The 16,889-nt window shown below is 39.9% G+C and overlaps 1 protein-coding gene across 4 annotated transcripts in view; it reads right to left on the reverse strand.

Moving 5' to 3' along the window:
• Positions 1-16,889, reverse strand: part of Fggy (FGGY carbohydrate kinase domain containing) — a 363,520-nt gene that overhangs the window by 148,438 nt on the left and 198,193 nt on the right. For all 4 annotated transcript variants that reach the window (XR_003712158.1, XM_028773313.1, XM_028773314.1 and 1 more), the window contains one exon: positions 10,399-10,502. Coding sequence is in view for 3 of the 4 variants with exons in the window: in XM_028773313.1 (XP_028629146.1) it covers positions 10,399-10,502 (104 nt within the window). In the remaining variant the exon portion in view is untranslated. The remainder of the gene's footprint in view (positions 1-10,398; positions 10,503-16,889) is intronic.

Below are 16,889 nucleotides of genomic sequence, written 5' to 3' on the forward strand. Positions count from 1 at the left end.
CCCTCCCTCCCCTCTCTCTCTCTCTCTCTCTCTCTCTCTCTCTCTCTCTCTCTCTCTCTCTCTGTATGTGTGTGAGTGCGTGAGTTCGCACATGCATGCATACATCTATACATGTTAATTTAGGCAGCTAAGTTTGGGACAATTTTTTATAGTAACAACCTCAGCTTTCAGTCTCCCAAAACCAGAGGAAATATATAACCAGCTTTATAACAATTCTTATTAGGAAAAACAAATAACAAACAAACAAGAAAAATAAAAAAAAAACTTGATTTGTTCAAATTATACAACTTATTCCAAACAGTAAATTCTAAAGCAAATTCTCATGTGGAATTTTGAGTTGGGTACAATAAGTGACACATCAACTTATCAGGACAGTCACAATAAACATAGGCTTGGCCGTCACATGGCTTCCTCATCCCTACCCACTCCTGTTTTACTCCACCTTCCTCCCTCCATTCTTTCCTTTTCACATTTTAAAAACATCTTATTCTACAATAAAATTAATAGAAAATGGGTAAAAGTATGCAAGGTCTACTTCTACTCTTTGTTATGTCCCATGCCTGGCTCGCAGCAGGTGCTAAACAAGAAAGATATTCTTGAGCTAAGGCATTCTATACTAAACGCAGGTCTGCCAACCTAATAACAAACCTATGGGTGTTTCCTACCATATTTTCCTTATCTACAAAAGAATGATGATCAGTTGCATGGTATTAATTACTTCCCAATATAATAGGAGTGATCAAATGTACATTGAGGTAACAACAACAACAACAAAAAGTATGTGAATTGTTACCACTGTTTCTCCACTTTGCACCTGGACCAGAGGTCCCAGGATGGGGCATGTGAAAGAGGTTTATCAACAGGAAATGTCCCGTGCATTTATGTGGATTAATATAACTTTGTGAAGGGAAGTAGGGTTTCAAATATCACTGCAAGGAGAACAAGGGAGACCAGTTAATGGTATTGAGTCCAAACTGCACCTGTGTCCCCAAATTGTTCACTAACACAAACGAAGCTTGTTGAAGTCCTGATCAAAACAAGCATTTTTAAGTGCTCTTTATCCTGTGGCATGGTTTAACTGTGCTCAAGCTCAAAGAGGAGCTAGGCAAAAAGCTGGATTAACCACTGTGCGCCACTCTGCACTGTGGATTCAAAAGTAAAGGCCAGCTTCTTATTTACATGGAAAGATCTTAGGCTTTTGTGGTTTCCTGTTGTGCCCTGGTGCATCTGCACTTTGGTTTCTGGGTTTGTCTTTAGAGACATACAAACAGTCTCTCTCACTATTCAAGAGAACATAAAAATTCCACAGTCTCTAACTGCTAGCAGATTTTACCAGATACTCTGTCATGGCTCCTCAGAACAGCTGGACCTAAGCCTACCAAAGGACATGTTTGAAAGGATAGAGATTTGAGAGACCCCTGTAGTGTGCTCCACACCAATTAGGGATGGGTTCTCCAGCTTGACATTATTCATATTTTATTATTTTTTTATTTATTTACTTCACTCTTAAGACCATTTAGCATACATCTAGGCTCTTGTCTATATAAAATGTCCTTTGGTAGGGACTAAAAAAACATAGCTGGGGAAAGATACAGTTGTCCTCTGATGACATTTGTTGTAGGCATTTTTAAATCCCCCATTAGAACAGCCTGTGTACACATTACAATTATAGATTCTGTGGCTCATGGCATGGCTCCCTAGTAGAGCACATGCTTACCATACACAAAGCTCCGGGTATTAGCCTGGCACGAATAAGTAAATAAATAAAGTAAAATGAAGTGACAGATACTTATCTACTGCTTTCCAGAAGACCTTACTAAATCAGCCCTCATGGTTGGGGCTGGAGTTTCTCAGGTCTGTTTTATGCGTATTAGCTGAGCTGCACTGGCTTAGAGCTCAATGGAAAACTTAGAGAGGGTAGCAATTAACGACATGTAACCTGGAGTCCCTTCTGTAACAAACCAGACTTTAACCAGCTATACGACACTTGAAATCTGAGCAGCTGAGGATGCCATGGAAACTGCTTGGGGGTTGCATACATGGGCATCCAAGTTGTCGCCCTTTTGCTTATTAGCTGTGGTACATTGAGTAAAGCATTCAGTTCTTTTGAGCTTTCTTTGGAAAGAAGAAAGGAATAAAAGAAAAAAAAAAACATCACCTGTCCTGACTGCCATCCTGCATTCTGGGTACTGAATTCCTTAAATATTTCACACACTGAAAAGCACCGAGAAAAAAAATTCTTATTTTTATTCTTTTTTTATTCTTACTTTATTTCTTTCTAAGAGGAAACCCCATTAAAAAAAAAAAACTCAACAACCACCATGAACAAGTCCTCTGTCCATCTCTGGGGCTTTGCACATGGGGTCTGCTTTTTCTCTAGGGATTATGTGGCTCCTTTTAGGTTCTGGCAGATTTTTAAGAGCATGCCAAATGCTCAAACTGGTTGCAGGGGCAACCATAAGATATTCATCAAGGACCAGGGTGTCTTTCAAAGAATGTATGCACAAGTCTCTATGATGTCACTTCCATCATATATTACATGGGAAATGTAATCTATTTAGTACTTTATGTGAACCTCATTTTAAAACTTTTAACTTCTGTTTAATTCGAATATTACACTGTATTCTGATGAAAAATATGGCATTTGCATCTTTATTATAGAGCTGTGAATGTTCTGTCCATTAAAGGATTCTAATATAGTTGCTATAATTAGAAATTATGTATACAGATTGTCAAGGGGAAATTGGCACATTTGATATATTGGTACTCGTACCCAATACATCCTAGCTATCATTATTCTTAAAAATTATTATTATTATTACAAAGGACATGAAAGTTAGAGAGCACTGAGATATAGGAAGAGGAAGAACTGGGCTAAAACCGTAGCATAGGAACCCCAGGGTCACAACATTGTTGATATTTTCCCAATAGTTCTAACCCACTGGCATCACAATATAATGATGACTACATTTGCTGGGGTAACAAATAGCACAGTGAGTGCTTAACATGTGTGCAATAGGAAGGTGGTAAGTGATTGAAATATATTCTCTTTTCAGAAGTGTAACTGTAGTCTACTATACTTACTTTTTCCACCTAAAATATTACAAATACAAAAAGTAATAATCTATCTAGTAGTATAGAATAGTAACTAAATAAACAAATCTAGTGGTTCTTTATGTGTAAACATATCTGGCACAATGAGTTTAGATAAAAGTATATGGAGGTACCTAGTAGAAAACAGAACAAGAGCTGCAACACCAGTGATGAGTAAAAGTTGTACAGGGAGTAGATCATAGGCTCTTCTATGCTGAGCATCATGGGATCTGCTATGCTGAACATCACAGACTCTGCTATGCTGAGCATCACAGGGTCTCCTAGGCTGAACATCAGAGGGTCTGCTATGCTGAGCTAGAAATCAGAATTTTGCAGAGATTTATGGGAAGAGTGAAGCCATCTTTATTTAGTATTCATGGCTCCCTTCCTTATGAGCTGACTAGAATGTAATTCTGCATACCACAGAAAAATTAATTCTTGTGCATACAAAAGTACCTGTCTATTCCTTTGGGACTTACCCTTCCTTCTTGGAACCCAAGCTCAACTTAAGAAAAATCTAGTTAAGTCTTCAGAAATGATATCAAATGACAAAGTCAGGAGATACATAGAAACCGGAGAACCACTGAGGTATACGCATGAGAGGAGCTTCAGTCATGAGAATCTTGACCAATTTATGTCAGAAGGCATGAAGGCAGGAGATCCATCATTCAAAAACATTTTTTCATTCTTCACATTGCTTCACATAAAACAAAACCACTGGTTGAAAACCCAATCAGAGTTTTGGCAACTGGAATTGGTTGATAATTTAATATGTTTGTTTTGAACCTGTTTTAAAATATAATTTACTGAATAGCTTAGTTCCCATGGGCCAGTAGCAACTTTGACTTCTGAGTTGTGTAGAGAGAGTCTTTAGTTAGAGGGAGAAGGCAAAGCCTAACTCACTATAAACTATTTCATGTGCTATACCTTCCAATGGCTGTACATTCAACCATACCAGAGACATCAAACTAGTAAGATGTAACCTGCTCTTCAGAAAACTTCTATAGTTACTACCTTATAATTTTGTGTGTATGCCTGGTCATGTATTCACTTAACACCTCCTAAGCATCTACTATATATAACACTGGGAGCAAGTTAACTAGAAATCCACTGAGTTTGTAACTTTGGTCTCTTTGATATTTCTTCTGGGGCTCTAAATACTGGCTAAGTTGAAAAGTAGGCAAGTTAGTTCTTTGGCAAAATCAAAAGTGTGAATGAACATTTACTCAACATGTAAAAATTAGGCAATAAGAGCTTGTGCACTCCAATTGAGTGGAGAAATAAAATTTGTAAAAGAAGGCTAGTAAGCAGATCATTATATCCTGAGTTAAAGCCACATAGGAGCCAGTGACTCCACATATATTGCAGTACTTGGTATCTTGCACAGTGCTCAGTGCAGGCTCCACAGTGGTTGTGTTCCACATCAAGTATGACCCACTGAGTTGCAAGAAAGGCACAAACCATTCCATCACTGCTCTGTATCCCCTCAGCAGCCATAGAACTATTAACCCACTAAATAAAAAACAGAAAATAAATCAATGTGGTTTTCATTTACGCTCTTCCACAAAAACATTGTCATGAGTTGGGAACCTGGTGCCCTGTTTTCAAATTTCCAGATTTAGTACTTGACCACAAACCACCAGGGAAAGAAAGGAGATTGCACAAAGTCTTATAATCACTTTCTTCCCATGGGAGGATGGTGACAAGTGATGCTGTTTATTTTTATTGTTATCTTTATGCTAGTGGCCTCCTGAATGACAGTGATTTGTAATGCTGGCAAGAAGGACAAATGTAGCATTGTAGTAGAGCAGTCCAACCTCAACTCTACAGTTCCTATCCGCCTTTGGAGAAGATATGCCTCGTGGTACCCTTGCCTCTTTCCCACAAATACTAAGAGCCCAGAATAGGAGCTCTGGAATTCCACAGTTGAAGTTGCAACCCTAGCTAGTATTCGCTAGCTGTGTGCCCTTGGTAGCTAGCTTCTTTCACTGCGATCGTTCCTTGTATACTGATGAGATAACTGATAGCTGCATGAAGTTGTGATAACTATATATCTTCACAGGCTATTATAAAACGTGATAAATATTTGTTGTTATTGTCACTTCACCAAGAGTGTCACTTAGAACTTTCGACCCTCTGCTGTTTTCCCTGTGTCCTTGGGAAGGGACTACATCTACCATCCCATTCCCCAAATACTCAGGGAAGATGGGCTCAGGCTAGATGCCTGGCAGACTCTCCTGGGGCTTTTGTTTCTGACCTTTCGTCTGATTGTTGAGTTCTTGGTAAGCTTCCAGAACCATAATGCTAGATAGTTCATCCCAGCTTTCATAGAATGAGATGGCTGGATTATACCATAGATATTACTGTTTGAGAGACTGAAGAAATGTTTTACACAGTAGTGTGTGACTTCTGGCTTCCCACATTCTTACCATTCCAGTAAGGGTGCCATGAATCTTTGCACTGTGGTTTTTAAAATGCATGTGTGTATGACATGTGTGTGTGTGTGTGTGTGTGTGTGTGTGTATGCCTGTGTGTATGAAGACTACTGGATAACTTGAAGAGTTATCTTCAGGAACATCATATACTTCCTTTGAGACAAGATCTCACATTGGTCTAGAGCTTAGGTTGGGTTGGCCAACGAACTCAAGTGACCCTCATGTTTCTGCTTTCCCTATGCTGGGGTTATAAGTGCACTCCCAAGGCCTAGTATTTTTGCATGGGTTATGGAGACTGAACTCAGATTTTCAGGCCAGGGAAGCGAACACTAAGCTGGTTTCCTAGCCCTCACTGTGGTTTAGGCATTACCCTTTTCCTTGGCAGCCATTGCATATCTGTAGCATCCCTAGATAGAGCCAGTTACCCTGTGCTTTGGAGGTGTGGGGGACGGTTTTCCTCAGGTGGTTTGAGTTATTTACAGTGAGCAATTAGCAACACTATCTAGCATTAACAACATGGTGTGGTCTGAGGAAGACTTTAGTCTGTCAGGGCCCAGAGTCACCAGAGTCACAGGCTCCATCTGTCTTTCCCAATAGTACAGCGGTCAGACAACAGGCAATCTAAATGCTGCTTGGTGTGTTCCAGAGACATAGCGAGATCAGGCCCTCTATGTGAGAGCGTAGTAAGGAGTACGGAGGCAGGTAGAGAACAGAAGTGGAATATTCTAGAGACTGATCACAATGGAAGAGAGTAGAGAGTGCAAAAATGGATGCTCTCTGACTCTGTTTTTATGCTCTACCATATGATCTCTCTGAGAGCTGGCCAGCACTCTTTGCCACCAACCCAACCACAATGTAGTGTTCCTGCCACGAGACCCTTTACCAAATCCAATGCTATCATTATACTCTCAACCTCCAAGAACTAATAGCGAAACATGTTTCTTTTCTTATAAAATACCTGGCCCAAGGTATTTCATTATATCTGTACATTCCATGCTCTCTCAGCTGACTGAACTGGAGGCATGTAGGCGGACTGATCTCTATGTACGCATATCCCTTCATATTCCCTATGTTAAACTAAGGAAGACTTTGCTGTGATATCTTCAACTGTAACCCATTACCACAGGGATTATGCTCTACCCTAATGAATCATCTTAAATAGTAACACAATAGATGCTATCTTGTGCTTGGGATTCTGCAAAGTTGTTCATAAAGATGATCTCACTAAATTCTCTACATGGCTATGGGAAGTCACCACTATTGACAAATGACACAAAGAAACAAAGAAAGGAGATTAATCATGAGCTTAGGTATTTTACTTGCGATCCCTTAGCAGGTAGCAAAGAAGCCATTGCTTTGAGACTCAGCGTCCACTCAGTTCTAGAACATTCCTCTTCCTAGGTTCACAGGAGATGGGGAAATCTTGATACCTCCCAGCTTTCACCAAACCTCCATGGAGAATACTCCTTCCCATTGGACAAGCTAACTGGAGAACTAGCTGCCAAGACTTGACAGCTCCTGAAAAGGGGCACTGGATCAGTCACAAGGATTAGCTCCCTCTGACCCTGTGACTTTTTGGCCTCCTGCTAACCCCTGCTGTGTGTGATCCTGCATTTTGAAGAGTTGGTAGTGATTAACTCTGAGCAAGCAGCTCTGCTTTCATAAAGTTACAAAAGAACAGCGTTCCCTCCTTGTTAATTAAATCATGCATGAGGAAGATGAATGTGCAGCCCACATTGTATCTTCTAAAATATCAAAGGCTGGATTAGTATGTCTTATGCTCTCTGCCTCAGGCCTATTCTCCTCATTCCTAGAGGTAATAGAGACCTGGAGATGAGAGTCTTCTGAGAGCCTACCAATACTCAGTTATTTGGTCACGCATTTATTCATTTGTTATTTTGTGGTGGATCCAAAAGAGGCAACCTTATCAGCACAAAATATACCAAGGGATTCTGCATCAATTAAGCATTGAGCTGGAGACATCAAAAATGACAGATGGGGGAAAAAGGTGAATCTTTCAGGTCACATTTAAAACCAGTTCTTGGCAAATCCTCTTGGTACCTGTGTTCTGCTGGTGAATTTTCCCTGACAGTTGGTGGTTTTATTTGCCAGACCCACAACAAAGGGATCCTTGAGCTTCTCTGGGAGTGCCTTCTGAGCCCTGTGCCTCTCAGAGACCTCACAAAGGTGTTATTGTTGCCTGCTTGCTGTGTTCCCAGCACCTGAGGGAGATCAAAGCTACTCAAGACCACAATCTAGCCCTCCTGACAGAGCATTAAAGTGGATGATTAATCCCTCTAGCCTACAGGCCTCGTCACACTAGCAAGTACAAAGCAAGGTGGTGGTGGGGACTGTATTTCCAGTCCAACACAAGACAATAAACTGACATTTTATGACTACCATTCACTGTATCCAACTGCAGCTGCCCATCAAATCTGTTAAAGCCCCAACAGTTGTCTCATGTGAGCTATTTATGTCACTGAGACATTTTTATAAGTATCATTACTATTTTTGCGTGTCTATGAACTGCACATCACATTCAGATAAAATGAATGTTATCCACAAACTCTCTGGTATAAGCAGTCTTGCCTCTTATATAATGGATGAAGAATCTGAGTCTTAGAGAGATTGATGGGTTCACTCAGATCACAGGACCAAAACAATACGAGATTTTACAACCTGTATCTGGAAATCAGAATGCATCCAATCTCTTTGTTCTAGAATGGGCATGGGATAAGAACACATGATATCAAGAAGCATTAAAACGTAGGAGCTCTGAAACTATACCGAGAGAGCTTTGAGGTTCTTCTAGAAATTAATAATTTTGTGACCTTGAGGAAGGCACTAGAGCTTTCAGTCTTCTTTTTCTAATTTGTAAAACCAGGATTCAGCAGGAAAAGCTAGTGCCGCCCTATGAAGAGACTGTGGCACTGCGGGAAGCTTTGAAAAAGGCAACTCACTCCTTGGGGATTGCTTCTGCTTGCAAGTCTGAACTGGAGGGGTAAAAGTGTGGAGACACAGATTTAGGAAGCTAGATAAGATGTGCCCCAGTGAAGACAGTAGAGATTTAAATAATTTCAGTGAGGACACTTGTCAAGAGAAGGAAGAACTGGCTGCTGTTACACACTTCTGGTTCAAGAAGACTTAGCCTCTGTAGGTTTGTCTTTCTAGCACAGGGCTGCTGAGAGTGAGTGGGTGAGTCTTCTAAAACCAGCCATGTATAAAAACAGATATATATATATAAATATATATATTTATATATACACACACAGAGATACGCACACACTTTGTGTTTTATGGGATTTTTAATGTGATTCCCAAATTGTGAACAAGTGGGTCTCTGTTTCTATATCTGTTTCCTGTATCTTTTCTTGGGCTCTTTTCCTTCTGTTTGTCTGTAATGCCCTACTCTAGTGTGTTTGTTATTTTATTATTATTCTATTATTATCACTTAGAAGCCAGTTTGTTCTCTAATATACCGAAAGGGGTTGAATCTAGAAGGGAGGAGAGATGACGAACACCTCGGAGGAGTAGAGGGAAGGGAAACTGCATTTAGGATATATGATATAAGAGTCAAACCTATTTTCAACAAAAGGCAACACAAAGACATTATATTGCCTAGAATTCAGAGAAGCACAAAATAAAATGTAGTTTTTTAAAGTTCAGCCTAAGTGTCACATCGGGAAGGTTTCTGCCACCAAGAGTTCCCGTCTGAGTCAGCCACTGTTTCCTCTCTGCTCTATAAAAATAAGACGGGTAGTCACAGGCCTGCCTTGTACAGATGCTCCCTGAGAAAAGCACTCACTCAATTCTCATGCTATGAGAGAGCAGCTAGAAAACTCCATATTCTGCAGAAAGCTGGGACCCCATGTGGGATTAGGAACCATCTCTACACAGAGACCGTGGGTGAGATTAAGTGCCTAGCAGAAATCAGATGTGTAGCATAGTGATCTCAAGCTTAATCTGCTTTCAAGGACCCTGGGCCATAATATTTTCTTATAAGCCCATTTCATCCATGGGGAAGTTTATGCTATCCCTTTGTTCCCAGAGTTTAGTAGCCAGGACAAAAGAGAAAGTTTCAGGAATATTATTCAACCAAAGCATCTGCCTGTGAAGAAACGCTCAGTTATTTAAGAGCTCTGGTCCCTTGCTGCAGGGATCCTGCCCTGTATCCTGCTCCATCCTCTGCTCATCTCCTCCTCCTCCTCCTCCTCCTCCTCCTCCTCCTCCTCCTCCTCCTCCTCCACTTTCCTCCTTGGTTTTACTCATCTGGGAAAAATCCAAGGAGTCGTCCATCTCAGTTTAACAGAGTAATGACTTTTAAATAAAAATATGGTAGAAATGGGTACTTATCGAAATGGAATGCTTTCAGACTCATGCATTTAAAAAAGATATAAATTTTAGGGCAGGCACTAAATTTTACTGCAATCTTGGAGAAAGCCTTTCCACTAATTCATGGAGAAAAATTAACACAGTGAAAATTGCTTATCAGTGTTCTTTTGAAGTCATGATATGCAGCCTGATTCTATAGATCATCAGGCCACTCCCAGGGAGATGGATTTATATCGATGGAGGGAGAGCTCAGTGGCCAAGGAAAATAGACACCTGTTTGCAGGGGAGACATAGCCACCCTTTGAGGAGAGATACCTGAATGGCTTTGTCAGCTTTGAAGCCTAGGTAAACTCACTGAGCACCCTTCCATTTTCATCAACAAGATGGCCTCTGGAAAAAGACTTCGCAAAATCTTTCAGGCTTGGGATAGGGAAGGGAGAGACAGAAAGAATAGATGGGTAAAGGAGCCAGTAGTTTAGGATTATCTTCTGGGCTGCCTCCAGTGTTTTTGCCTTGTTGTTCAGTGTGGTGCACTTACCCCCATGTGACAAGATGATGTTCCGCAGATGACAGCCAGCCTTGATGTCACTGGCTGTCCTTCACAGATGAGTCCATGACCTCTCACATCTGCTCCAATTACTCCTGTGAGAAAGTAAAACCAAACAAAATCTTCTTAAGAAAAGAGATTGGGTATGTGTGTGTGTGGGGTGGGGAGAGGTGTATGTGTATATGTGTGTGCATGTGTGTGTGTGTAAGAAAGCTAAAAACAAGCAAAAAATACTTTTTTTTAAAGAAAGAGGGGATACATAAAAAAGGAGTAAAAATCCCATATATGGACTCAAATTTAAAAGTATAAAATAATAAACAAACAGTAATAACAAAAAATTACTAGCTAACCAAGGGCAAACTAGGGGGTATATTCTGTTTTTGCTTTACTCTGGTCCATATGTGTCATCTTACCTTGTCAGACTAATACCAACTATAATTACATACATAAAATGGCAGTTATGAGAGATCTATGCACATTAAATACCATTCTCTATTCTTTGTATTACATGGATCATTTCATATTAACACTGTCTAGCAGATATAATTAATGAACAGACACCAAAGGAAAATCTGCAATCTTCAGAGGTTAAGTAACAGGTCCAAAGTCAAAGTGCGAGTAAGAACCAAGCATGTCTGGCTGGGATCCTTTGGAACACAGGGTACCCCAAAGTCAACGAAGCAAAGGAACACTGTGATGTTTGAATCTTTTGGACACTCATGTCTCCATTCCTATTTCCAGGCATTCCAAAGCTCCAGGTGTGAAAGACAAGTCCCTATTCTAAAACTGTCAGGCAGCAGAGACTTGTCTCCTAGCAAGAGGACAAATGGCTGTTCACACAGCTTCTCTGGATGCCTTGATACTTAGAGAGCAAGTGAGGTTTATAACAGAGAGCTCCTCCACCTTCATTTACTCAAGTAGACATCAAGACCCCCCTTCTGTGTGTGTGTGTGTGTGTACATGTGTGCAACATACTGTGAGTATGCTGTGGGAAGCCAGAGACTTAAAAATCTGCATCACTACAATATGAAGAGGAGGTGATAGATGAGTAGGGTAGGGCAGACACTGGGATGCAGAGAGAACAGTTTGATCGCATCTGATCAACTCTGTATCACCCAGCTCTGAATCTACAGTAAAGGATGTCCATTCATTCATAACTCAACACATTTGCACTTTCCTCTGCTTGGAATGCTGTTCTTCAACCCACTCCCAGGTGAACTCTTGTTTATTCTTAACTCAGGGTTACTTTCTCAGAAAATATTTTCCTTATTATCTAGGAAATTTTAAGTCTCCCTGATAAATGTTCTCATGTACTTTGACTCCAAAGTCTACACCCTCAGTGCCCAATTGCTCAGCAGCAGCAAAGACTCTGTGTTGGTCAGCATAGAAAATTAATTCCAGTGAATAGGTAACCTTAGCCCTGGGGCCTCAACCTATAAGGGTCTTGGGCCTATTTGTTTGCAGATCAAGCCTAGTGTTCTACTCTGTAAATAGAGGCTGTCCCTGTGGACTACAATGCACACAGTCTTGGTCCAGATTAGCCCTACAGGAGATGTAGGAGCTGGAGGAAAGGTAATGCCTTCATCCAATCCAGGGCTCCCATGAAAGAGGAATTTTCCAGGACTTCAGCACTGTAGACTATGGCTCCAGCACCTTCTCCTGTCTACCACACCCAGACTACAGTAACTCATCCCTCTTTCTCTGACTGGTGAACTGGTGGCAGCTTCTTAAGTATAATATCTGACTGACATTTCTGTGTATGAAATTTCTACACAAGCACATAGAACTGATGTCTTCTTGTGTGACGTCTGAGCCCCATGTTTAGGACATCAGAGTTTTGGAACAGGAAGAATCTGAAAAAAAGAGCAAATTTTAGCAACCTTTACTATATTACCTTACTATAGCTAGGTTTTGTTTTATTTGAAAAAAAACCTACTAACCTGATTCAACTATTATTATACTCATTTTACAAATGAGAAAACTGAGGCTTTGGAAGAAGTACCTTCATGGAGTATAGAGTTTTCGAAGCAGGGTTATGACTCATACTAAGATAATCTGATTCCTAAGTGTTGGCTTTTCACCATGAAGACTGGGGATTTTCTCCAAGATCAGGTAGCTAATATTTACTGTCCATATATCTCAGAAAACTGGGGCCTCAAAGGTATTGCTGTGAGATTCTTAACAGAAAGGTGGCTGACAACTATGGTCCTTAGCGTAACAAAACTCTCACAGGGACTGCTGTCAATGAACCTTACTAACCAGCTGCATTTGAATGTAGTCTAGGCAACCCTAACATTACAAGCTCATTCAGTTCTAGGAAGTCTCAAAAATAGGGAAAGAAGAAAATTGTGAAAACATTTTTACTTGTTTCCTCTCTACTAAGTAGTCACTATAGATTTATCTTAGTTTAGAATGGATCAACTAAGAAGCTAAAACTAGGATGAGAATGGAATGTTGTGTACCATGGAGCACACTGATTGTCCTAGTCAACAATTTGAAAAAATCCAAGTCTTAGTAACCCCCAGTTCTGCTACAAATTTGAATTTGTCCCCTGTTTTTCAAAAATGAGAGAATGGAACCAAATGATGGCACTGCGTCAGCTGCTTTTAGCACACAGCATATTCAGGGCTTCTTCTAATGTCTGCTGGACACATAACAAACTGTTCCTTTTAGGGCACTCACTCTCCAATCCTGAGACACAGATACCAGCCACACTTGGCTGAACCAGCAAGTAGCTGCTCTTACTGGTTTTTCTCAGGGGAGATCTTCTTCTTTTTTTCTTTTCTTTTTTTTTTTTGTCCTACCAGGTGTCATCTTGAACTGAACACCAGCACACAGGTAATGCATTCGTGAGATCACATGCATCTGAATAGGGTCATTTTCATTATCTTAAGGCCATGCAGAGGTTAGAGGGGTGGTTGCCCTTGAGACTAGAAGCCCAAATGGAATCTGAGAATAGTAAGAGATGGTAGGAGTGGGGCAGGCTTTCTCCTTTCTGAATAAACATTTCACAATCTGTAGCGAAAAAAGATTATGCACGTACATCAGAAAACAACACATGAGATGAGATTTTGACAAGTACAGCCTTCGGCAATGCTGGGTAAGGTCTTGTATATGGTATAAAACTTTCAGTTTATCCCAAATTTCCTCAGAAAGCTTGCTTGAAAAGAAATTAGCAGCTGAAGAAATAAGTACCAATAGAAAGTAGTCACATTTTCAACTGTGTGTCCTCTGAACCTTGCACAATACCTAGCGGATGGCAATTGCTCAATCAATGTTTTTGGTGACTGAAAAATAAATGCCAAGAAAATTAGCTTATTCCTGTTCCTGATTCAAGAAACAAATTCAGGGACTTCCATTTACTGACTCTTTATCCTCAAAATTCAGACATGATTCATGCCAAGCAACATGTTTAAAAACAAAGCTTAAGAGGAAAAGTAAGAACAATGGGCAATTTTCTTCTTTACCTCTCTGTGCTGCCCACCTCCCCCTTGTCCTTATCCATCTTCCATATGGACATTCATTAAGCACATACTATACTTACAAACAGAAAAAATAGACTCTGCAAATGTTATGATTTAAGAGTCCATTATCCTGTAATTTATCAAACCACAACTGCTTTGAAAGTTTTATAGGGTTATATGGAAGAAAAACAACCCAAGTTCTAGCATTTGTGTTATAATTATGTCCCACTTTATAGCTATATAACAGTACTTTTGAGTACTTTTTGCAAGCATCCGCCAACACTACACCCTTTATTCCAGTTCAAGTTGAAAGAACTGAGTTTCAGAGATGTGAAAGTCCTCCCATGCTGCTCCAGAGGTGGAGCTTTGTCTCACGTGAGCATTCCCCGAGTCTGAGTCTTAAGCGCTGGTGCCCTAAGAGAGGATTATTCACTTGATATAATAACCTGAGACGCTTCACAGAAGAAGAAAAATAAGATGAATTTTGAAGATGGCTTGAGATTTTATCAGCTCTTGATTAGGGCATTAGAAGGAATAAGCTGACAAATAAATCCAAAACTTGTTCCACTAAACAGGCAGGCAGGTTGGCATTCTTGGGAAGACAACTCCACATGGACCACCAGCCTTATGTGAGGAAAATCTAGGGCAACTGCAAGGTCCTCAAAAGGCAAGAGTTGTAACAAAGACATTTTCTCTGCAGAAGACCTAACTGAAACTATTCTGTTATTTTGATTACTATGTATACTACATAGAACCTAATTTATGTCAACTTACTTGATTGTTATAATGGAGATTTAAAGATGAGTCATTCTTCCTGTGACTTTGATTGAGTGTCATATCTTTTATTCATGTCCCAGTTTTTACATACAAGCCGTTAGAAATCACCTTCCTCATAGGATTCTTACATACATGTTCATACATTTAAAGCACTTAGGTCAGTCCTTTCTAGTAGCACAATTTTTGAACATGAATATTTTCTGTGTTGGAATGTCCAGTTCAGCAGTGAGCAGTTGCATATTACTATTGAGCACCTGAAATATAGCTAGCAGAACTGAGCAAGTAAATTTCTACTTTACTCCATTTTAATCAAGTTAAATTAAAATCCTCTTATAATACTAGTGGTTTATCAGGTAGTATAGGTTAGCCCATGTTTCACACTGTTTACTTGTTTGTTGTTTCATTATTTTGTCATTATTATTTCTATCATTTAATTTGATGTATCCTAATACTTGGACTTCAATACTGCTTACTTGACTCTGGGTAATGCTTTGAAATATAGACATGATATCTTATTTTTCATTTCAGAAGACCTTGATAATAAGACCTTCACATTGACAAAAAGCCTTGGAGACAGACAGGCACAAAAAGCACACTGGTTCTCACCAAATGGGAGCCATGAAATCCAGGGGCTATCTCAGTGTCTGTACAAATGGGACTCCCTCTAGGCTGTTTCATAGATACCAGAGCATGTCCTCTTTGATGGTTTGATCGAAAAATGTCTGTCATTGAGTATTTCCTCACACAGCTCTCTATGCCTAAAGTAGCCTTTCTTGCATTACTCCTCGTGAATCCATCCCAAAGCCTCCTTTTTGGCACCAGAAACCTGTCTGGACCATATCGTTCTGCATCTTCCAAGCACACCAGCCAGGCAGAACATCTTTTGTAACCCAGTAGCTGACTTGGAGCCTCTATCATTTTATTTAATAATTTGTTTATCGGCACAGCTGTCTGTCTCAGCTAGGTGATTAACAAGCTGGAATCCAGGAAACCTGTCCTTCAATTAACATATAATAATTATATTTGGAGGATTTTTTTTACCATGTAGGGGTTTATAATATTTTTCTGTGATTGCTGGATGAATGGATGACTTGTGGGAACAAGGTTTGTGTGTGTGTGTGTGTGTGTGTGTGTGTGTGTGTGTGTGCATTTCTTAAATGACAATAGCATATTCATCATGGACAAGTACTCTAAGAGATTAGTCACATACAATTATACAATTAACAGAGCCTCATACCTTACCTTTTAAAAATTGCTAGAAATCATACTTGATTATTAGAAGATTGTTTTGTACATAATACTTTGCAAATAGCAACTGCATGGCAGTATCTTGAGGTGACTATTGTCACACAGGTCTACGAACAGTGGAAATAGGGATGTTCTTTTTTAAGATTTATTTTATTTTTAATTATTAGGGAAGAGGAAAAGGGAGAAAGAGAGGGATGGAGGGGAGACATCCCACAAACATCCTGATTTGGGTGCTAAGATAGGAACTCCTGTAATCTACAAAAGCTGCATGTGCTCTTAATGGCTAAGCCATCTTCCCAACATGAGAGAGAGAAAAAAACTCTAAAAGTAATTTTTCCAAGGTCTTCACTATTACAACAGGAGTCGGGGTGGCATATCCAGGTCTATCTGGCTCCCAACTAGTCCCACCCTACACTAATTCATAGTGCTTACAAACAACACCAACAACACCTTTCTTTGTAGTAACTCACAACAATAGTCTCAAAAGACATAGTTGAATAATGTGTCTTTCAGAATTTGCTGTCTCTATGCCACTAGAGCAAGACCGCAGGGTTAACTTGGGGAGAGATAGATGCTGAGAGGAAGCACAGCTAAAAGAGCATCTGAAGTCATAGTGTTCCTAAAGGATTGTCTCAGCTTTGAAAGAAATGTGCTCTAGAATTCACCCAAAACAAATCCTAAACTACATTTACTTTAACAGGAGTCCTATGTTCAAGCACACAAGAACAATGCAAAATGGATTCAGGAGGTTTGTGCACGTTTGTGTGGATGTGTGTGTGTGTGTGTGTGTGTGTGTATTATGTAATATGTAACATATATATATGAACAATAGTAATTAAACAAAAGGTCCTGACTTGTGGAAAAATGAGGAGGAGTTGGAGGAGGAGGAAGAAGGAGGAAAGGGAGCGTGATATAGAAACAATATTCATGGACCACACAATCCTCAAAAAGTAAAGTTCATTTTTTTAAAAAAGTTCTGGGATTTAAGCATCA

The sequence above is a fragment of the Grammomys surdaster genome, unplaced genomic scaffold (assembly GCF_004785775.1).
Source record: "Grammomys surdaster isolate TR1022 unplaced genomic scaffold, NIH_TR_1.0 225, whole genome shotgun sequence".
Classification (NCBI taxonomy): domain Eukaryota; kingdom Metazoa; phylum Chordata; class Mammalia; order Rodentia; family Muridae; genus Grammomys; species Grammomys surdaster.